This window comes from Dendropsophus ebraccatus, chromosome 14, assembly GCF_027789765.1.
Source record: "Dendropsophus ebraccatus isolate aDenEbr1 chromosome 14, aDenEbr1.pat, whole genome shotgun sequence".
Taxonomy (NCBI): Eukaryota; Metazoa; Chordata; class Amphibia; order Anura; family Hylidae; genus Dendropsophus; species Dendropsophus ebraccatus.
The window spans coordinates 21768991-21791621 of NC_091467.1; the positions used below are offsets into that span (position 1 = coordinate 21768991).

General features: G+C 42.2%; 2 protein-coding genes across 17 annotated transcripts in view; one reads left to right on the plus strand and one right to left on the minus strand.

Moving 5' to 3' along the window:
• Positions 1-5817, plus strand: part of ARHGAP23 (Rho GTPase activating protein 23) — a 68800-nt gene extending 62983 nt beyond the window's left edge. For 4 of the 5 annotated variants that reach the window (XM_069953493.1, XM_069953492.1, XM_069953490.1 and 1 more), the window contains exon 24: positions 1442-5817. In XM_069953493.1, the coding sequence (XP_069809594.1) occupies positions 1442-2398 (957 nt within the window). In that variant the 3' untranslated portion in view covers positions 2399-5817. The remainder of the gene's footprint in view (positions 1-1441) is intronic. The other variant, XM_069953494.1, reaches the window with a different exon arrangement.
• A 3343-nt stretch (positions 5818-9160) lies between these two features.
• Positions 9161-22631, minus strand: part of SRCIN1 (SRC kinase signaling inhibitor 1) — a 165162-nt gene continuing 151691 nt past the window's right edge. For 9 of the 12 annotated variants that reach the window (XM_069953489.1, XM_069953481.1, XM_069953479.1 and 6 more), the window contains 2 exons: positions 22401-22544; positions 16739-18769 (listed from right to left, as the gene is read on the minus strand). In XM_069953489.1, the coding sequence (XP_069809590.1) occupies positions 18638-18769; positions 22401-22544 (276 nt within the window). In that variant the 3' untranslated portion in view covers positions 16739-18637. Of the gene's footprint in view, positions 9193-10959; positions 10999-16738; positions 18770-22367; positions 22545-22631 lie in introns of those variants that run through there. The other 3 variants (XM_069953482.1, XM_069953484.1, XM_069953483.1) reach the window with 3 other exon arrangements.

Consider the following 22631-nt stretch of genomic DNA (forward strand, 5'->3'; position numbering starts at 1 on the left):
ATCATGGACAGACTGATATTCTGCACAAGGTACAGGGAGTGGACTGCTGAGGACTGGGGTAAAGTCATTTTCTCTGATGAATCCCCTTTCCGATTGTTTGGGACATCTGGAAAACAGCTTATTGGGAGAAGACGAGGTGAGCGCTACCACCAGTCTTGTCTCATGCCAGCTGTAAAGCATCCTGAAACCATTCATGGGTGGGGTTGCTTCTCAGCCAAGGGAATCGGCTCTCTCACAGTCTTTCCTAAAAACACAGCCATGAATAAAGAATGGTACCAGAATGTCCTCCAAGAGCAACTTCTCCCAACCGTCCAAGAGCAGTTTGACCATCAACAATGCCTTTTCCAGCATGATGGAGCACCTTGCCATAAAGCAAAGGTGATAACTAAATGGCTAAGGGAACAAAACATAGAGATTTTGGGTCCATGGCCTGGAAACTCACCAGATCTTTAATCCCATTGAGAACTTTTGGTCAATCATCAAGAGACGGGTGGACAAACAAAAAACAAAAAATTCTGACAAAATGCAAGCATTCATTGTGCAAGAATGGACGGCTATCAGTAAGGATTTGGTCCAGAAGTGGATTGAGAGCAGCCGGGGAAAATTGCAGAGATCCTGAAAGGGTCAACACTGCAAATATTGACTTGCTGCATTAACTCATTCTAACTGTCAGTATAAGCTTTTGTTACTCATAATATGATTGCAATTATATTTCTGTATGTGATAAAAACATCTGACAAACACACATAAAAACCATGTGACAATATAATATTTGTGTCATTCTCAAAACTTTTGGACATGACTGTATTACATGGAACGATAATTGGTCGGATAGAGCCGATTATAGTTCCGTGTAATAGGGCCCATAGTCTTGTGCTCATTAGACTGCCTGTAGTTGGCAGTCATAGCATTTCTGGTCTGCTCAGACAGCTCTCTTGTCTTTGCCATTGTGAACAAGGTTCAGGGAATAAACCTTTTTATGCATCAAGGTCATGTGTCACATGTGAGCACAGACAAGGCAAGATACAGGTTAGTCTGATTTTGATACATTGAACACAGGGTCCATAGATCATGTCTTTGATTTTAATCTTTTATTTTTTTTCCCCCTCTAAACACAGGGATGCCAGTAATACTGACTCTTTTTACTCTTTTAGAATGTATACCAATAGAGCTGCATATTTAATGTAACATATGCCCTTAAAGTTTTGCCATTGTAGTTTTCTGCAGGCTGTTACCTGTCATAAAGATGTGGCAGAAATTTTATTTAAAGGGGATTCTGAGACCTGGGACCTTCTTTTTTTTTTTTTAGGACAAGAGAAATCCTGCGCTCTTCTAAGCTCTTTGTTGCCATATATTTCTAGCTATCGATCTTTGACATGCAAAATGTCAGCATTGATTCTGCCTGAAAAAATCTAATCTAAATATTTTTTCCTTTTTTTAGGCATCTCGAAAGGAGCTATATGCCCGCGATATCCTGTCCATTCCCTTCATTTCAGCAGTGAACCGTAAACGCAGGAAACGAAGAGATGAGAAGCGTTTTGGGAGCAGCACAGAGGAGGATGACTCCGAGCAGGAGGCAGCACGGTTGGGGCAGCCTGAACAGGAGGTGGAAACCATAGGAAAGCAGGAAGCAGCTGAAAAACCCCAAGATCCAGTTTGTTCGAAGACCCAAGATCGAAAGCTACTGGTTGGAGGAGAGGTTGGAGAGGAGACTAAAAGCCCTGGAAGTAGGTGGCCAGCTCCTGTAGAGGAAAGGATCCCTGCAGATGCTCGTTCAATTGTCTCTGGATACTCGACCCTCTCCACATTGTGCTCGGAGCCAGCCTCCAGTGTTCGCGGTGGTGATGAGGCTGATGATGAGCGGAGCGAATTCAGCCACATGGAAACAGACACAGAGGTGGGCGGGGGAAGAGAAACAGAACGGCCACACTCACAGGATTCATTCACCTCTCAAAGGCTCATTCCTGGAGATACACTAGCTCGTAAAAAATTTGGTAAGGGTAAACTTGAAGGCACTGAGGAACCAGCGTCCTCACACTCTCGTACACCTCAGCGCATTAGGCCGGCAGCAGATGATCTTTGTGTGGCAGCAATGCGGAAGCCTGGATCTCCAGAAACCCGACGTAGGAAAAGCGCTTGGCGACGGCACACCGTGGTGCTCCCTGGGCAGCTTACTGACCTTAATTTCAATGACTGGAAGGAACCAGTTCTTGGAGCAACATCTGCTTCTGAACCCAGTGCCCGATTAAGTGGGGGGGCCTGGGCAGAGGGAAGGGACTCGGGACTGAGTAGCTTGGAATCTCAGAAAGCCAAAACCCCAGCAGCCCAAGAACCTGTAGCCAACAAAGGGTCCAAATCCCAGAATCCTCCTCTTCCTGGACTCCGCCATTATTTGTAAACACTCTGGTGTTACCTTAATCCGTAAATGCCATGCGGTGGTCTCTCTTCACATCTATACCATTATTCCACAGATGCCATGACTTCTGCTACTTTAAAAAAGGATTTTTTTTTGTTCTTATACAATTCACTCATGTCTGGTGCCATCTTCTCACCATTGCAGCTACACATTATATAGAGGAAGATACTTTGCAGGACCTAACAATGAGTCTTATAAAGCGTCTACAATGTTTCCTCCCACAGAAATGTGAGCAACCACCAGCCGCTCATGCACGGTTACTGCATACACAGAAGGAGCTTCAATGAAGAGTGAACCCATAGAGTCATGACATTTCTACATAGCCACTCATAGCAGACTGCTGGGAATGGGAGAGGATCACTTGGAACTCTGCAACAAGTTTCCCAAATATAGATTCAAACTCTGGTGCCTTATTCCATTTTTACATATTTAACCCTTCTCCTGCCTAGACCTAAGCTAACAGGTGAACAGTGGCATGTGCACAATACATAGGTGCATGCATATTGGTCTGCATAGATGCAAATGCACAGTGGGTAGTATATATAATGTATACATGTACAGGAAAATTCCATAATGCCAGCACCTAGTAGATCAGTGTGCTGCTACCTTCATTGGCTGTATGTTTTCATTGTGCCAGCCCCAATCTTGCAGATTTTCTTTAAGGAATAAGGCAGTCATAGAGTAAAAGGAATTTTACTATACATTATTCCATAATCAGTGGTAATCTGTATGTAAAAGAATGCATACTATATGCACATACATGATGTAAGTATGCACTACTATGCACATCAAATACCATACAATGTACATTTGCAGACCAGCTAATTGAAAGTAAATGTTGCCACTGGGAACTAATGTCTACGGTACCCTAAGGGTATATTCACACGCAGCAGGTTTCTTGCAGAAGTCAGGACATGCTAAACAGAATGGATTTTCACCCACAGAAATTTCTGCGGTGAGTCCTATTTTGTGGTCAAAAGGTTAAAAAATGTAAAAGCAGGACTGTGCATCTATCCCCTTCTAAGGGCCCTATTCCATGGGACGATTATCATTAGGATAATCGTTAAATCATTTGGATTGAAGATAATCGTTCGGTTGAATAGCAGTTAACGATTAAACGACGAATGAGAAATCGGACCTATTTTTATTGTTGCTCGTTCGCATGGAATAAGATGTTCGGTTGTTCGCAATAGCGACAACAAGATGACTGCAAGAACGATCGTAAGTAATGATCATTGTTCCGTGTAAATGGGTAAAATATTTCAGGTTGTTCGTAATAGCGGTCGTTTTAGATCGTTTATCGTTAACGATTATGCGAACGATAATCGTCCCGTGGAAAAGCTGTTCTGTACAAGTCCCAGGAGGGGCCACTGAGAAGGCAGCAGGGAGATGGAGGGGCCCACCTAGGTCAGCTAATAGATGTGTAATGATAAGTGTTTGTTTTTTCTAGGCGCGTTCTTAAGGTGCCGACACACCTTCAATAACTGTCAGCCGGGGATCGCTCCATGACTGACAGATGGGATTGTCTAGAAGCTAAGAAAATTGATAGACAAAAAGAAAGTTATTTGCGTTATGTTCTCTGGAGTTTAGGAGCACCACATTGCCTTGCCATCATTTGTCTCTTATTAGTATTATTATTATAATTTTTTTTTTAGTAGAGGCTTTGGTTCCCTTAGACTGCCGTACATTTTTTGTAATACATTGTATATTATTCACATTTGCATCTAGTATAGGATCCATTCTATTCAATAGTACAATGACCATGGCTACCACAGTCTGTGCATTTGCCAGAGCACAAAAAAAAAAAGTCATTATATGGTTTGAATTTGCAGCCCTGGCTCCTATCCGTCTATTGTCAGCTTATCCACCATAGTGAGTGCATAGTGGCGGTACTCCTCTGTGCCCGCTGAGATGAGATCCATTGTATTGGTTAATCCTGTCTACATAGAAAAGGCCTGTTACACATTAGCAGCGATGTTAATTCTACTAAATGTCCAAGTGACGTGCATGGACTTAGTTCCATTTGTGCTGCCAGAATTCTGTATATAGAATTTAAATGTTAATTTTATATATTTCCTAAGATGAGTCTCCCTGTAGGTGAGGAATATGCGCAGATGGACCCTTGCCTGTCTCAGCACGGGGAACAGGGTTTACTGTTATATCTAAGTGCCATTATCACCCAGATTTACCTCATTGTGACAGGAATCTTTTGTTACCTTAGCCTGGCACTGGTAGGGTTATCTGCAGCATGTTATGAATTACATTGGATGTGTAACGTGTTGAGCAGGGTACTACAACTCTCATCATGTTGCCTTATAACTAGAGAGCCACACAGCAACATGTAGATAGGTCAGCTCACCCACTTGCACTAAACCTGGGTGTACGGAAAACCCAAGAGAGCCACAGCTCACTGGTATGGAGGAAGCTCGCAATGTTGAGTGTGTCTTCCAGTATCTTAATGGTGTGTTCACACATACAGATTTTTGGTTGAAATTAATGAAAACAAAGCCAGGAATGAATTTGAAAAGAGGAGAAATCTCAGTCTTTCCTATATGACCTGTTTTCTGTTTATAGTCCGTTCCTGGCTTTGGCTTCAATATTTGCAATGGAAAATCTTTCTGTGCAAATACACCCTAAGGCCCTATTACACAGAAAGATTATCATGCGAAAAATTGTTATAACTTTCCAATTTCAGCAATAGTCTTTCTGTGCATGCAGGCAACGATCTAATGACAAACGAAAATGTGTTCGTATGTCATTGATCCCATCTTTTGAGCTGACTATAAAATCATTGTTAATCATTCGCAAGCCTTTAGGTTTATGTATACTTAGTTCATTCATTATTACGATTATTTGTAAAATAGAGCATATGATCAATCGTAATTACAATTGAATCTAATATTATTCCCTGTATTATGGTGAATGATTTCAGGTCCCTTTTGAAAACAAAAAATCGGTTTGTCTAATAGGACCATTAGGGCCCTATTACACAGAGCAATAATCGGCCTGATTCAGCCGATTTATCGCTCCGTGTAATAGAGACAACGATCATCAGACACCGATCCCGCATTGTGTATAATAGCCAATGCGTGGCCAGCAATTGACGATTCAACAAACAGTTTTTACATTACCTATCCACGTTCATGGCCTCCCCTACGTTCTGCATACTTCCTCCCTGGTCCTGCGTGCTGCAGCTTCAGAGCGGCCTGTCAGTTCTGAAGCTGCAGCGCTCAGGACCAGAGAGGAAGTATGCAGAACACATACCTGTTACACCTAAAGATAATCACTAGTGATTGATCGGTTTGGTGGGTTTTTGCACGATAATCGCTCCATGTAAAAGAGCCTTTAGTGTAGCCCGGGGTACATTGAGTGAGAGAGCAAAGTTAAAGGGGTTCTCCAGAGCTACAAAAACATGGCCACTTTCTTTCAGAGACAGCACCGCTCTTGTCTCCAGTTCAGGTGTGGTTTACAATTAAGCTCCATTCACTTCAATAGAACTGAGCAGCAAAACCCCGCCCAAGTTGGAGACAAGAGTGGTGCTGTCTCTGGAAGAAAGTGGCCATGTTTTTGTAGCGCTGGATAATCCCTTTAACATGTCTGGGACTAGAAATGCCTTCTATAAAGCACAGGGATACAAGAGGAGAGGAGAATCGCTGCAGCTATAGAGAGGTTTTATAAAGGTTGACATGTGATATATTCTTTACTGATTAGTTAGGAGAAACAGTCTTTGGCCTGCTTCCTGTTGCAGTCCATAGGCAAACATCAAACATATAGAAATATCTGAGGAATGATGGCATGTGATGTAGGAAAGCTGCACGACCAAGGCCGCCAATCACATGGCAGACGCCAGGCTGTAGCCCCAGCCTTTGGGTTGTAGTTTAATATAATAGTTGTGATGAAGAGGGGTGACGGGTCATTGGGTTGATGTTTATTATAGACTGGTTAGCGGTGATGTGTATGAATTATAGGATTAACACTGGCTTATCCATCTGACCTAGGATTAATACAACACATGATCCACCATGGGCCTTGGCACATGAAATGTTCACATGTGAGCTAAGCCTTGGAGAATGTATGGTAGAATCTATTAACCTTTTCCTACTTGTTCCCATACATGATTATAAGACGTATGTGTGAGAGAGATATATTAGGAAGCACTTTGTATATTGATGGATCAATACGATAAGCGGTGGTTGCCAAGGCATGCTGGGAGTTGGGGGATCTAGGTTGCAAACCACTAATGTTTAGCAGAAAGCTAAGGTTTAATAAGAAGGTGTAGAATCAGACAGTAAATAGTTCTAGTAAACTGTGTATGGGAATAACGTGGCCCCTCCACCTCATGTGAAAGAAGAGTTACAGTATAGTGTGGTCCATAGGTGCACAGTGTAACCCCTGCTCGATGTGTACCTGCCGTTTACATTTTTTTTTTTTTTAAATCAATAATACAGACGATTTTAAGAAACGTTGTAATTGGGTTTATTAGCGGGAAAATGCATTTTTATCATGAAAAAGCACTTTGAAGCTCTCCCCCTGTCTTCATGATTGTCTATGAAGAGGGGAGGGGTTGAGGGAGATGAGACACCAAAACAGGACAACAAAGAGTTACTGACCTCTGGATACCAGCTTTCACACAGCTCCCACTGTGTAATCCTTTGTTCTCTGCTGGCAACTAATCTCCCTCCTCTCCATAGAACAGTCAGGGCCCGACTGTGTAAAAGAGTCGAGATTTCCTGATAATGAGCAGTGAATGAGAGAGAGGAGGGGGGGGGGACCTGGGGAAAGTCTTTCTGAATGCAGATAATGGCAGATTTGCCTAATAAACCCAATTACAAAGTTTCTTAAAATCGCCTGGACTATTGATTTATGCAAAAAAAAAAAAAAAAAAATGAAACAGTGACACTTTAGGCTCAAATGGCCTCCTGCACGTTACCCATAAAGCCTTGCTCCCCTGCACCCCTCCAGCTAGTTCACCAATAGACACCTCACTGCCCTGATATAAAGAATCTTAAGGAATCTTGGCAATATATTCTAGACTGTTATTGCATTAAGTTGTGATGCTGCCTGTGTATCCTGCACCCCCTCTGCTGTACACTCCACATCTATTGCCTGTACCCCGAACCGCCTATGCCTTTCTATTGTACCCCCTCCAGATGCCTGATCAGTGCCTCCTCCTCCATCTGTATAATCACATATAGCCTGTGCTCTCATGTATGATCGCTGCAGGCAAACTATGGCTCAGCCTGTGTACATACACTTTACAGACCCCTCTCTCCTCCATGCTTTATAACCCTTTTTTATTATCTCTACTGACCTCAGATCCTGAGCCCACACCTTCCATTACATTGTATATATATATATATATTTATATATATTGACTTGGTGCTGCTAACAAACTGTTCATAACTTGTTGCTGCAATGTACGTTGCTATTACCGATGGAAATCACGCAATGGTAGACCATGTATCAAACGGACGGTGCTGCGGGATAACACCGGCAGCAAAAGGGTTAAAATATGCTCCGAAACAAAATGTCTACTTGAGCTGTGTACGCATGGCGGCTTTACTGAAGTCCATACAGTAACATTGTGCATTGCAAGCCTTCTTGGCAATAAAGGAGTTAATATGACCCAGAATCCTTAGTGAAAGTGTTTTGTATAAAACTGCCGCCATTCCAGACTAGTATTGTGACTAATGTATAATCCTGTTCTGCATATAATGTAAAGTATTATTTCACTCTGTTCTGTAAATATGGTCTCTATGTGTAACATAATATAAAATGTATAAGGATTTTTAATGTTTGTTTTCTTCTCCAGCTTTTATTTTTCCTTTTTTTTTTTTTTTTTTTTAAATGGAGATACTGCTGAATAAAGCTTCTTGCATGTTTTATTGACCCCGATATTCTGCTACATTACACAAATTACCTATCCTTCTGTTTGTGTGTTCTGTCCATATGACTGGACAGGATACGTGCATTGCTCCCTATAGGTATCCTATATGGAGAGGACATGAATAAACTAAGGGCCCTTTTACATGGGGCGATTATCGGCCAGGAGTGTTGTTAGAAACATTCACTCGGCTGATAATCTGTCCATGTTAAAGTGCCAGCAATTGGCCAAGGAGAGGGAAAGGGCTTGCTGTCAGCTGATCGCAGCCCTATAAATCGTTACTTACCAGCCACACATCTCTCTGTGTAAACAGGATGAGTTGCTGATATCAATGTATTTAAATGGCCACACAAACGATGCAGGGATTGTTTGTGCGGCCTGGACATTCAATTATTTGTGCCATGTATAAGGCTCTGCAAGCGAGCGCCGATCTCACTGATGGGCACTCATTTGTGGCTGGCCAAAGATCTATCAGTGTAAAAAGACCCTTACCCCTCCATGCACCAGCTGTCCCTCAGATCAAAGACGAGACCTGCAAACGACTTCCCCTTCTTCTTTTTTCTTATTTATCCCTGAGGCTTTCTACTAAATTCTGCAGGTTTCCCGTTACCAGAGGTGATCATATGACAGGTAGACAGTAAGAGCTACATGTGATACAAGTCATACATTTCCCTACGCAAATTCTCAGCAGACTATACATAGTTTTAGCCAGTTGTTTTTCTATGATACAAGATACCTTTCCACAAAACTGACTAAATTATGACTCACTATGAAAATTCCAGTGGGGTTGGCCACCTCTTACTGTGTTCAAAAGCTTCACCCTCTCATGTCCCGCAGGATGGCTCCTCTATGATCATCCATGAAGCCCCTTGCTTCAGCCCCGGCTCGGTACCTGTGGATAGAACGACGCCGTAAACGGAAACCGGGCCGCAGTTAAAAAAAATGGACCGCGGCACCGGCGCCGATTTATTCATGGGTCATATTAAAGCGTATGTACCTGATGGTACATTCGCTTTAAATGCTTCACTGTTATCCCTCAAAAAGTAGTCAACCCTTAAAGGGGTATTCTCAACTCAATAATTTATACCCTATCCTTTGGATAGGGGAGAACAAGCAGATCATAGGGGTCCAACCATTGGTATCGTCACTGACTGGTGCAGACTGTACCTGTGGCATAAACATTCTATTCGTTCACTATCCACAAGGGGTAATTTACTGAGATGGGAAAACCCCTTTAATTCCTTATGTAGATTTAGACCTTGAAGTCTTGTTTAAGGAGTTACACTTTGAAATTAAAGAGATCATTTGGACTACTGGAACATCTCCTGTACTGTCTTATGGCTCTGCACAGTGTATGGGTTTTTCCCAGGGTTTCTCATTTAGTGTAGAGCAGTCCAGGATAGGAAAATTGGTCAGTTCTCACAAAGCCCCTGCAGAATAGTATATAGTAGGACTCATATGGTCATAATAGTAGTCGCTGCTGTATATTTTATGTTAAAAACAAAAGTTCACCCAATCAGTGCAATTTAGCGCAGGACATAGCAAGAAGACCTGTAACTTAAAGGGGTATTACGCTCAAATATAACTTTCATATGTTGCTGCCCATGGTGAGACTAACAATTCCTTCATTACTTGTTAGTCTTTATTCCGTCTACTTCCCCCAGTTCTGAGCTGCTGCTTTCTGCTGAATACACAAAAAAAGTTTTTCTCTCCCCTCCCTTCCGAGACGACAGATGTAAACAAGTCTGGCAGGCTTTATCTGTAACTTTGTAGCTTCTTTGTAATGCTAGGAGGGGTAATATGAGGTCAAGTTGCTGATTAACTCACTGTGAATATCGCTCCTGCCATTACAGAGTTGCAGATAGTTTACATCAGCCGTCTTGGAAGGGAAGAGGGGGGGAGGGCTGATAGAAAAGCTCTCACACTGTTTTTTGTGTCTTCAGCAGAAAGCAGCAGCTGAGAACTGGGGGAAGGAGACTGAATGGATAATAAGTATGGAAGGAATTATTAGTCTCACCATGGGCAGCAACATATAAAAAAAAGTAATATTGAAGTTGAACACCCCTTTAAGGTTAGTATTTGTTGTGGACCTTACACATGGTGCCCTCTGTGCAATCATTCTTTACAATTTGCATGCTAGAGATGATCAAACATCAGGAATTTTCAGGTTTGATCGAACTCGAACCTTCGCCATTTGATTCCCAATGCCTTCCCGTTCCGTAAGGGAGGGTGGAGACAGCTCGAGTACCGCCTGGAAAACAGGGATACAGCCTATTTCCTAGATTGTATCCCAGTTTTCCAGGCGGTACTCGGGCTCTCTCCACCTTCCCCACAGAACGGGAAGGCAGCGGGAGTCAAATGCTGAAGGTTCGAGTTCGAACCTGAAAATTCCCGATGTTTGATCATCTCTAGTCATAAATAGCCCTTAGACTTAAATGGCCTTTTTAATTTTCCTAAATAAAGTGACAAAAAAAATGACAAGTTGATCTGATTCTAAGTGGGGATACACCATCAAGCTACGGGTCAACTGGATTCCTGTGAAAATTGGTTTGTGTGACCACTGCAACAATATTGAGTTGTGGTGTACTGACGATACAATGCTATATTAGATTAGCCAACATGTAACCACAATGATGGTTATGATCTACAGATCACCTACCTGTCCTGAAGACCAGCGCTGTTCAAACTTTCCTGAAAACTTCAAAACATCCAGTTACACTTATGAATCAGATGATGTTACTTTGGCCAAGTCTACATTCTGGATTGAAAATCATTACAGTATAAAATCCCTCCATACTTGCCCGTATTATTGCACTATTACAGAGGATGGCTCTGACAACTGCTTTGAATGAAATACAGTAAGACCTCGGTATTCCAAAGAAATTTCCCCCTGAAGTTTTGTTTGGTACTTGAACATTGAACTGTATCTGAACAAAATCAGAGGGGATAACTGTCAGCTGACATTTATTGAGGTGTTCGTTTACCTAAGTTACAGGAGGGGATTCCCTTACAGGGGGGATTCCCATCATAATGACAGCTGTTTGAACTTGCCGCACCCCAGCTGCTGTTAAAACTCGGTGCCAAATTCAAAGTGGCTGGCGTCAAGTTCTAACAGCTGGAGCGCCAAAGGTTCCTCATCCCTGCCATAGACCTTGGGTTGAAACAGGGCTGGCTCCAGGTTTTTGCGCAATCACTTGAGACACCACTAACATACACAAACACACACACTTACTGACACACATGCACACATTACTGATACATACACTACTGACTGACACATTGCTGAATGACACACACACATTACTAATTGAATACATATGCACGAACACACATTACTAAATGACACACACATATTACTGACTGACACACATACACACAAATTTAATGACTGACACACATACACACAGCACTTACAGCTCAGTCTACTTCTTCCTCTCTGCCTGGACAATCTCCACACTTTAGTATTGAGTATCTGCGGTCATGTGATCAGGTCCTTCATCCCTCTCTCTCTCCAGGACGCTCAAAGGTCCTGCTCTTTCTCTGTTTTCTGATGTTCAATGCTCACCCTGCACTACATTGAGGGGGCTGAACATCGGCTGACGTCGGCCCTATGCTGAACCCATCGAAGACAGTGGTTTCGGCCTAATTTCGTCCAAGGTCTATAGACACCTTTAGATTTTGTTCTTTCGGCTAAAGATCTTCTATAAACATATCTTAAATGACTGATAGAAACCTATTTAAAAAAAAAAAATTGACGTAAAATGACATCTCATTTCCACACGAAAGAAAAACACACTTTTTTTTTTCACGGAATATTTATGGCATCCATATATTTATACATAGAGCTATATTCTACAATTGTAGCATTGACTGTACAAAATGACATCATTACCCAGAATCACTGCGAAGAGAGACGCTTTGAGAGGCCTTGAACATTTCACAAATATTAACCATGCTCAGATAGACAGAATTTCTCTTTTTTTTTTTTTTATCCAAAGGAATAAAACATAAACGAATGTATATTTCCCTCTCAAGTCAATTTTATGTCCCCAAACTTTTTTTTCTTTTTTTCTTTTACAACATAGAGACAATATTGCTAAATTTATCATGCAATAACCAGGTGTCCGCATGCTTCCTCACTCATGATCACATTGTCCAATATGGTTCCTTCATTTATGGCTTATTCACACTCTATCCTTTACCCATAATTAAACATTATTATTGTGATTTTTGGGCATAGGTTTTGCAGCACAACACAAAACGTCATTTTCGGTAAAGGCAAAATGTGAATAAGCCATAGAAAATAATAATAATGCACTTGGTCATTTGATGCCATTTTCTATGGGTGGCCTGTGCGTCATATCAACAAGGTTTATTATGCATGGTCAGCCATCTGACAACAGACTTAACGTAAAGGACTGTAGAATTGTTGGAATATTTTAGGATTGGTACGTTTACAATAAGGGGCGCTCTGTACCCACAGTCCATATGCAAGAAAAGATAAAGGCAAGAGCAGCTCAGAGTGATTTTTTTAGGTAGGAGTGGATCAGTACACAGTTCTGTCTCCTTATCCAAAAAATACCACTTTTATCTATCGACTATGTCTTATATTGCAACTCAGCCCCCATTCACATGACGTACCTGACACAACCCATGTTTGATGGTTGGGGAAGGGGGAGGGGGGAAGAGATGCTTTTCCCTAATCTCATACTTAGGGATTTGCCTAGGTTCACATTAGGGTAATATGGACACTTTTTTATAAATATTTTTTGGTGACCAGATATGACAGCTGTGCGTTCAGGTTATCAGATGCAGCAATGTGTCCGTATTACCATAGAGTGCAATTGGTCTAATTTTGATAATAAAGGTAAAACAACTTGTGATCATAGTAAAGAAGAGAAATTTAGGGGAGAACCTGCTCACATGGGCAGACCTCATATATCAGTACCATGAGGCTATGTAACATCACCCGCACAAGGTTGAAACTTAATGTAGGAACTTGAGAAATCTTGTATCTGTGACATCACTACCAGTGAATCAATGAACAGTACACTGCTTTATTCTATAGCATAGGGGTAGGGAACCTTGGCTCTCCAGCTGTTGCAAAACTACAACTCCCATCATGCCTGGACAGCCAAAGCTAAAGCTTTGGCTGTCCAGGCATGATGGGAGTTGTAGTTTTGCAACAGCTGGAGAGCCAAGGTTCCCTTCCCCTATGCTATAGCAGCTGCATCCATGCATGTTCCTTGTCATCAGTGGCCTGGAATCACACATGTAGCTTTGGAGCCAAAGCCAGAAGTGGATTCAACAGGGATGTCAAGTACCACGTGTGGCTTTGGTTCGACATTGTTTTATCCAGAAACCTCATTCATTGTCAGAGTTTAAATAGGTAAAGGCCATAAAGATCAACCTGTAGCCAACTTTGAAGCTGCTGCCATTTTTGAACTCAAGAGATGGACTGTCCGGAAATGACCTTCAAAGGGATCCTGTCACATTTACATTGGCTGAAGAATTTGGATGCAGCCCTAGGGAGTCCTAAAAAACATGGATACAGCCTAAGGTCTATGGCTGTATCCATGCTTTCCAGGCAGCATCACACTTCGTCAGCCACCAGTAATCCAATACCATAGGCTCGGTTTGGGCGAACCTGAGTATGCTTAAAATTCACTCATATCTACTCAAGAGTCCAGTGGGTGGCCCTACTCAGTGCCAGCAATCACTGTATGCACACACATACCAGGAAAGCTGTCAATCACTGATTAGGACCACCCACTGGACTCCTAAGCTGAAAATGAGCAGAGGTTTTGTTACCAATTATACTGAATTTTTTCCCACAAAACTATATATGCTTCTCCTGCTCTATAACATCACAATGATAAATTATATAGCATTTTCCTGATAGATTTAGGGTGCGTTCACACCTACAGGATCTGCAGCAGATTTGATGCTGTGTTCAGTTTATTTAAATGAAATCTGCTGCAGAAAATCAGCTGCAGATCCTGTAGGTGTGAACGCACCATTAAGGTAAATTATTGTGCATATTGGCCGGCAGCTTAGAAAGAATTATAGACAATGACCATGGAGACGGGAAAGACATGTGAGGGTAATACACTTGTGCAAGCATTCATCTTAGAGGGGAAGAGCACAGATCAGTATTAATTTGCCATCCGCGACCCCCTTGACGTCTATCTGTTCTTCTACAATGACACCAATTCTGCATGTTCCGGAACATCTTACACACAGCATACATCCTGCACCTGTATACTGGACATGCTGTCTATGGGGTCAATGTGTGTGAATACTGGTTATTAATAAGTGACATGACTGGGGCAATGGAGCCTTGCTGGGGGACGTATACAAAACTACTGACTCCATATTGTGGTGATTGTAATTCTATACTATTATCATACATGGTACAGCTACAAGAAAGGCTGTAAAATGATTGAGATATAGCTGAACTCTATGTATTTCTCATAAGAAACAGAAATACTGTATACATAGACAAGTGCATCTAACATGGGTGCAGATTGAAGAAGCATTGCTTATATATCCCAACTTTCTAATATACTTTATGTTGTTACAACTCAGGGACTATATACTGAATTACTGAAAAAATATAGGGGGAGATTTATCAAACATGGTGTAAAGTGAAACTGGCTCCGTTGCCCCTAGCAACCAATCAGATTCCACTTTTCATTCCTTACAGACTCTTTGGAAAATGAAAGATGGAATCTGATTGGTTGCTAGGGGCAACTGAGCCATTTTCACTTTACACCATGTTTGATAAATCTCCCCCATAGTGCTCAGCTGACCACTCTATCCATCTTACTGATATACTCCAGACTAATTTATTTTCGGCAACAGTCAGAAATAAAGATTTCCTTTATTATAGTGAATGTCTGCCGGTATATTAATAATAATGGGGGTGGGGGAGTAGAACATGGTGGAAGCTCGGTCAGAACTCAAGCATTAGTAATTGATACTGTAATTTATGAAAGAATGGCAAAAGTGGAAATATTGATAAAAGGATTTTGCAAGGAAACCTAACAAAACCCGCAAATACTAGTACTGTGATGGACTTAAAGGGAAATGCTTAATAGTCATTTGACTTTTTAAAGTGTTTTCCAACCTGTGGCACACAACTGTCAATGCCCAGGGGCTCTAAAAATGTAGGATAGGCCATCAATATTAGATGGTTGGAGAGCCGACTTCAGTTGGTACTTGCAATCACTGGACTATGAGTAATGGTGGAGTCTGCAGAGTTTACAAGAGTGCTGTAGCCACTTTAGGGAACCTGTCATCACTTTCATGCTGCCTGAACCAGAAATCATTGGGGATGTTCCCCACTGTTTTTTCTTCGTCCTGCCGGTCTTCACTGATACACCTTAATAGAGATTATACCCAACATTGTGGACAGAAAGCAGGTGGTGGGGACTAGGCTTGATCGAGCATCGGGAAAAGCTTGGTTAGATCAAACATAGCTGAACCTTCCGCATTTGATTGCTGATGTCTTAACGATCCATGCGGACGGAGGAGACATCCCAGGGACCGCCTGGAATTTCGGGATTCAGCCTAGGTAATAGGCTGTATCCCGGAATTCCAGGCGGTCCACGGGATGTCGCCTCCTTCCGCATGGACCGTGAAGGCATCGGGAATCAAATGCGGAAGGTCCGGCTAGGTTCGAGTTTGATTGAACTTATCTCTCCCCGATGTTCGATCAAGCCTAGTGGGGACTCCTATAGAAATCAATGAATTCTGCTTGAATTCCGTTCCTATTCTGCCAGAGCTGAATAGATGAGGAATTTCAAGCAGAAATCTTTCCTCTTCAATTCCTCAGTGTGAACATACCCTAATAAAAAGTTTGAGACGCCTAAAAGGGGCAACAGGTTCCCTTTCAAACAGGTGACTGGCCAGAATTAGGTGTTGTTCCTACCTTCCGAACCAATCTAGTTTTGATGGCCTATCCTGAGGAGAGGCCATACATTTCTAAAGCCTTGATAACCCCTTTAATGGTCAGACTGTTAGGAGTGCAAACCATAGAAAGAAACTAAGGGGTCCTGGCAGAGTCTTATATTGGTCCTTTAGGACCAACTATATTGTTAATGTCGTAGAGTTGGAGGATTGACCTAAAAGTTATGGAACAGGAATAGAACCCCTGGCACTAGGGATGGTCAGAACCTGCCGAGGTTCAGGTTCGTATGAACCCGAACACTCGGCAGCAGATTCCCGCTGTCTGTCCGCTCCGTGGAGAGGGCGGATACAGCGGGAGTAACGCCTGGAAAACTGGGATACAGCCTATGGCTGTGGCTGTATCCCAGTTTTCCAGGCGGCCCTCCCGCTGGATCCGCCCGCTGCAAGGAGCGGGGAGACAGCGTGAATCATTACCGAGGGTTCGGGTTCGTACGAACCCGAACCGAACTCGGTTCGGACCATCCCTACCTGGCACCATAATCGGGAGCTCACTTGCCTCTTTACTGTGAGGTCCCCTCTCTTCTATGAATGCTGCTGACACTGCTCAAGTGATGTGAAGACAATAATCTTTATTTTATGCCATAATCCTCCTAAAATAGTTTTCTTAAATAAATTTCTGCAGGGCGCAAATAAGCAACATCCAAAAAATAAATAGATCTGTTATAATAATTCAACGCTCTAGTAGATTGCTAGGATTTCTTTGGAAAGTGCTTCTCATCTGTTGTGCTGCATTATTCCGGGGGCTGTATTTGTATTAATTCCATAACAACCTACAATCCCTAATAGATGTATATTCAGTGCAGGAGATGTCCAGGGATTGGATCAGAAAAAGGAGATTGGACACATGTAGCACCATAGGAGATGACAGGCAGGTATGGAAACCCTGTACCCTACTTTAGGGTTCATAGGTCGGGAATAAATCTCTGATGTTACAATTTTCAGCCCCTCCCCACGTGGATTTACCCTGTTTCATCAACCCCCTCTCGCACCATAAAAGGAAATATTTAAAATTGTACATATATATTTATACTCGGTATTTATTTTTATTTTTTATATATATTATGTATAGATATAGGTTTGTTTGTAATACAATAAAAAAAAAACGTTAGGTCGCTTTCGCCGAATGGAAAGAGCTATTCTGGGATGTGACGGTATAAGTTGTTCATTATCTTTATATAAACTCCACTTCTGTTTGTACAAAAAAATGAACATTTTACAAAAAAAGTAAAAAAAAAAACCCCTAAGAAGCTAAGCGCACAGTGCGTGAATAGACAGAAGCAAATGGAATAGTGTGACTTGCTCTTCAGGTCTCTCCCCTGTCCATAAAACACACTTTCGTAGACGCACAATTCACCAACACACACACACTTCACATTTAGTGTTATCGATGTCTGTGCTTATATTATACAATGTTAGACAGGAATGTCCTACAGTTAGAACCCTATCGACCCATACGGAACGACCAATACAATCCCATAGGGTGGTTTTGACTCCTCTTGAGGTTGTGACAATCCTATTGACGACGAAAGGCCCGGGAACGTCTCTACATTGTGCACTACAAGTCCACCTTCTGCTCCTGCCCACGACTGGTCGGAGAATAGATATTGCTAGGCAAAGATAACAGTGTTGGCATCACCAGTCTTGGCATCTCACACTGCGTGAGTGATCATGTAATACCACACACCTGGCGACACAGAAGCCACCGCTTCCTTCCCATCTGTGCTTTCAATGGTTAACCTAGGCGTGGCACAGAACCCGGACTTACCTTTGACTATATAGTTCTGGGCTACCGTGAAAGTGTGGGTGTGGTACAAACACCCAAAAATACAATCTGCTCTCCTGGAGGTGGAAGGGTGAGGGGCGGAGAAGGTTGGGGGGGTCTTTGCTTATTGCTGGCAACGCAATACACAAAAAAAGTCATCCTGACATCTCTAGACTTCCACAGGAACTACAGGAACAACAAATAAATTAAGCATAAAAAGAAAACAAAAAAACAAAGCAACATACAAGGCTCGGGACCCCGAGATACTGTCCGGTAAAGTCCTGGCTTCCGAAGATCGGTATCTACATCATTTGGACAGATGAGCAGCTGCAGGTGTGGTAACAGTCACGCCTGGGGAGGTGGGAGGCACCATGGAACGCGTTGACCGTTGTATCACGTCTCTCACACTCCTCTCCGCGTTTTCAGCCCTTTGCCGTGTTACGTTTCTCAAAGCTGATAAAACGCAGAGGGGAAAAATTTGGTGAGGGGGACTCTCAGCCAGAAGAAGTTGGCCAACTTAATAGTCCACACTTCGAGGAGCATGAAGAAGAAGAACTCAGATGAGAAGAGCACAATTGAATAAAAACTTGCTAAGTAGATCATTTTAGAAGGAAATAGAGGAGTTCCTTGAACCAAAGGAAGTCAGTACAGGGATAGAGGTTCTAGAAGGCGCATTTTTATCCGATCCAGGGTTATTCTCATTCACACTACCAGCCTCTTTAGATGGTCTAGCTGCCTGGAAAGGAGAGTGAGAAGTAGACTGAGGAAATTAGGATAGAGACAGTTCAACCAACACTCGAGAGAGACATCTGGATTCTGAAATGATGGAGTCAATGAAAGGAATGAAGTGAAAAAAAAACAAACAAAGATGATGGATGATGGTGGGAACTTAAAAGGAATCTTTCAGCTTGATATCATGTTCAGAGCTGCAGACATGGGCAGCTGAAGGGAGATACATGATACCATTCTCTTAGCTGCTTATAAAAGTTATAAAATCATGTTTTCCATCTAAGCTGAGGTGTTGGGGAGGGTAGGCTGAGCTGCAGCATACACGCCTCATCTCTCTCTGCCCTGCATAATTGATGTACAGGGTTTGCCTTCCATCAATGAGCCTTGTACATAAATCATGCAGTCAATGAGGGATGGGGGAGGGAGGAAGCATGCGCGCTATAACTCAGCACACCACTGTGTCTCTCATCATTTTATAACTTTTGGAAACAGCAGTCATTTCTTTCATCAGCTATCTGCCCATGTTGTATACAGAACGGACAGATTCCCTTCGAAGAGGTTGTCTCATGAAGACATTTAAAGGGGACCCCATATTCCCTATAAACAATGGTGGAAAACTACATAAGTCTCAGCTGCTCCCTCTCTGGTAGACCCAATGCATCAACATAAACAGACACAGGCAATACTACATTGTAAGCTGGATTTACACAATATTTAAAGTGTACCTGTTGTTATAACTTCAAAATCTAAACCAAAAGTAGATGTGATATAAAGCAAGTTTGCAATTTCATTATTCATTATACATCATGTTCATTATTTATTTTTTAGTTATCATAGAAAACACAGCACTTCCTGTTTTCTGACTCTTTTTTTTTCTCAAAAAACAGGAAAGAGCCAGAAAACAGGAAGTGTGTGTATCCCAGGTCATCTGAGCGCTCACAGAGAGAAGGCAGTCATGTGATTGATGGACACATTGAGCCGTGACTCTCTGTAATGGCCGGAATTTCTGTGTTTAGTCTGTTTATTTCAACCAGCACAAGTCAGAAAATCTGCCTTCAGGAGACTGGACCTGGATTTCTGGTAAGTACAGCTTTGTTTACAGCATGAAAAAAAAAATAATGAATGTATATGGCAAACTTGCTTTATATCACATCTACAGTTGATTAAGTTGATTTTGAAAGTTATGACGACAGGTACACTTTAAGGCCTTATTTTGGTCTGTATTTTAAACAGTATTTTTCCCCGAACCAGGATAAGGTTCGAGACAGAAATTGATTTTTATCATTTATAATTAAATTTTTCTCTGTCTCGGTTCCATAACTGACTGAAATAAGGCACAAGTATTGTGTGTGATTTCAGCCTTAGAGGGGAATGGAGAAATAAGAGCAGAGCACTGGTGATTTTAGAAGCCAGACCTGCCGATTACTGGGCCATGGGATATAATGCTAAATCAGTGCTGCATCCCCTTCATTCTCAGGAATCAAGGTGGTTCCAAAGGTCAAACCTCAGCAATTTGAAGGCACAGCCTAGCATTATGCCATCACTAGAGATGAGCGCCACTACCAGTGGCTGAAAATGTTCTGGAAAACATGGATACAGCCATAAGCCATAGGCTGTATAGCATGCTCAAGTTGTGCTCATCTCTAGTGATCGCTAGGACATGCCTTCCATCCAAGGTTGAAAAGCCTAAAGTATATAGCAGTGGAATGCATGGGAGAAACTGGTCAAATGATGTCTTGCAGTATAAGAAATGGATCTGGGGAGGAACATTCACACTGTTTTTTAGCATCTGGAGAACAAAGATAGTATTGTAAGGTGGTGCGGACTATGTTGTCTCTATATTATTAAGCATTATTATAAAGATAAAGAAAAAAGTACAATAGGACTATGGGGAAAAAAGGTAAAAGATGAGGTTTCAGGGCAATGATATAAGACGATGTAGGTTATTGGGACTGGGGGTAGAGGTAGAGAGATGACCGTGCAAGACATGACAAAAGAGAAGGAAGTTTATCATATGATATTGACTTTACTCAAGCAACAAATCAAAATCATACTCGTCAATAAAACAAAAAGATAACAAAGCAAACATGGCTTTTCATCAGAAATACGGCCATGTGAGAAGGGGAAGGGGATGAGATGCGGTTGTCTTCAGGCAAACATGAAGCAACAGAGGAAGAAAAGAGAGAAACGAATCTCAAGGACGCTTGGGTTCATCCAAACTCCAACGCTCTGCATTTGATTACCGGTGGCTGAATCAAAGTCAAAGTGTTCAGGTTCGGATGAACCTGAGTGTGCTCGAGATTCGCTCATCTCTAAGGAAGGATAATGACGGAATAATACAGACACAACACAGGTTGTCACACAAGACTATAGAAAATGTGAGACTTGGTAAGGAACACAGCACAGGCAGCCATTCTGTGGCCTGAACCTTTATCCCTTCAACTGGACACTAAAGCGGGCCTTCACCTCTACCAACATCCTTATATTAGTAAGTACATGTAAGATGAAGCTTCTGGAGCACGTTCCCACTGAACTCTGTATGTTGTTGTTCCTCTAGTATTCCTCCTGGAAGTGGATGCATAATGTGAATTTTACCATTTCCTTTACCATAGGGGCATGTCCCTGAACAGTTTAAATTGTCCAGTCGTTGCTGAGCGTGTCAGACTCTTAAGAGACACACCCAGATGTCAATGTATTCATTCATATATATATATATATTTTTTTTTATTTTTTTTTTATTTTTCTCCAGGAGGAACCACAGAGAAGTTGGAGAGGACTGAGTTCTAAAAAGGAGCCAGAAAATTTCTTTTTTCTTATTGGAAATACAAGTAGTAGCTACTTAGTTGCTTATTCTTACTTACACCCCTGGACATAAATATTCAGGTGATTGAAGGGAAATTTTAAGCGGGTACTTAAAGTGACTCTGTACCCACAATTTTACCCCCCCCAAACCACTTGTACCTTCGGATAGCTGCTTTTAATCCAAGATCTGTCCCGGGGTCCGTTAAGCAGGTGATGCAGTTATTGTCCTAAAAAACATTTTTTGAACTGGCAGCCGTGTGTCAAACTGGCGTAGCCTAAAGTGTCTGTGCATTAGGCTGGCACACCCTCTCTGTCCCTGCTCCCCGCCCTCTTCACCATTAGGAATGCTCCAGGCAGAATGTCTCCTATTCCTCACCTGTGTAAGCACGGCACATGGGCTGGATCGTTAAGGCACCTGTGGGGTGCAAAGTTAGGGCACAGATACTCTTAGCCACGGCAGTTTGACACAGGGCTGCAAGTTCAAAAGTTGTTTTTAGGACAATAACTGCATCACCTGCCGAACGGACCACAGGACAGATCTTGGATTAAAATCAGTTATCCGAAGATACAAGTAGTTTTGGGGGTCAGATTGTGGGTACAGAGTCACTTTAAAGCTATGGAGGTGATGGCCAGTGTCTTTAATTGCAAGAACTATAGAGCCTCGGTATATCAAGAGGCAGGGTAAGTGGATATAAAAAAAAAAATTATATTACATTTCATGGATAGCGCCGCCCTGGTGACAAGGTTTAACACACAGACTGATGCAGGATGAGACATGAGGGGGGGAGCCAGTGTGTGCTAACCTTGTGCTCACATCTTCTCTAGAGATAAACTACCTGCTGGTGGCCCTGGATCCGCATGTATTCCATTCTTTGTTTGGAGTGCTTGCTGCTCTTGTCTCCACTGCTTTGCTGGACACTCTTTAGCCGAGATCCTACTGGGTTTACCATCTTCATGGGTGGAATGGACATACCCCCACTCTGCAAATGAAAAGGTAGAAATGTCAGCACAAAAATGAGGGTGATGCCAAGATCCATGGGCCACACATTTTAAGATTCTTACCATTT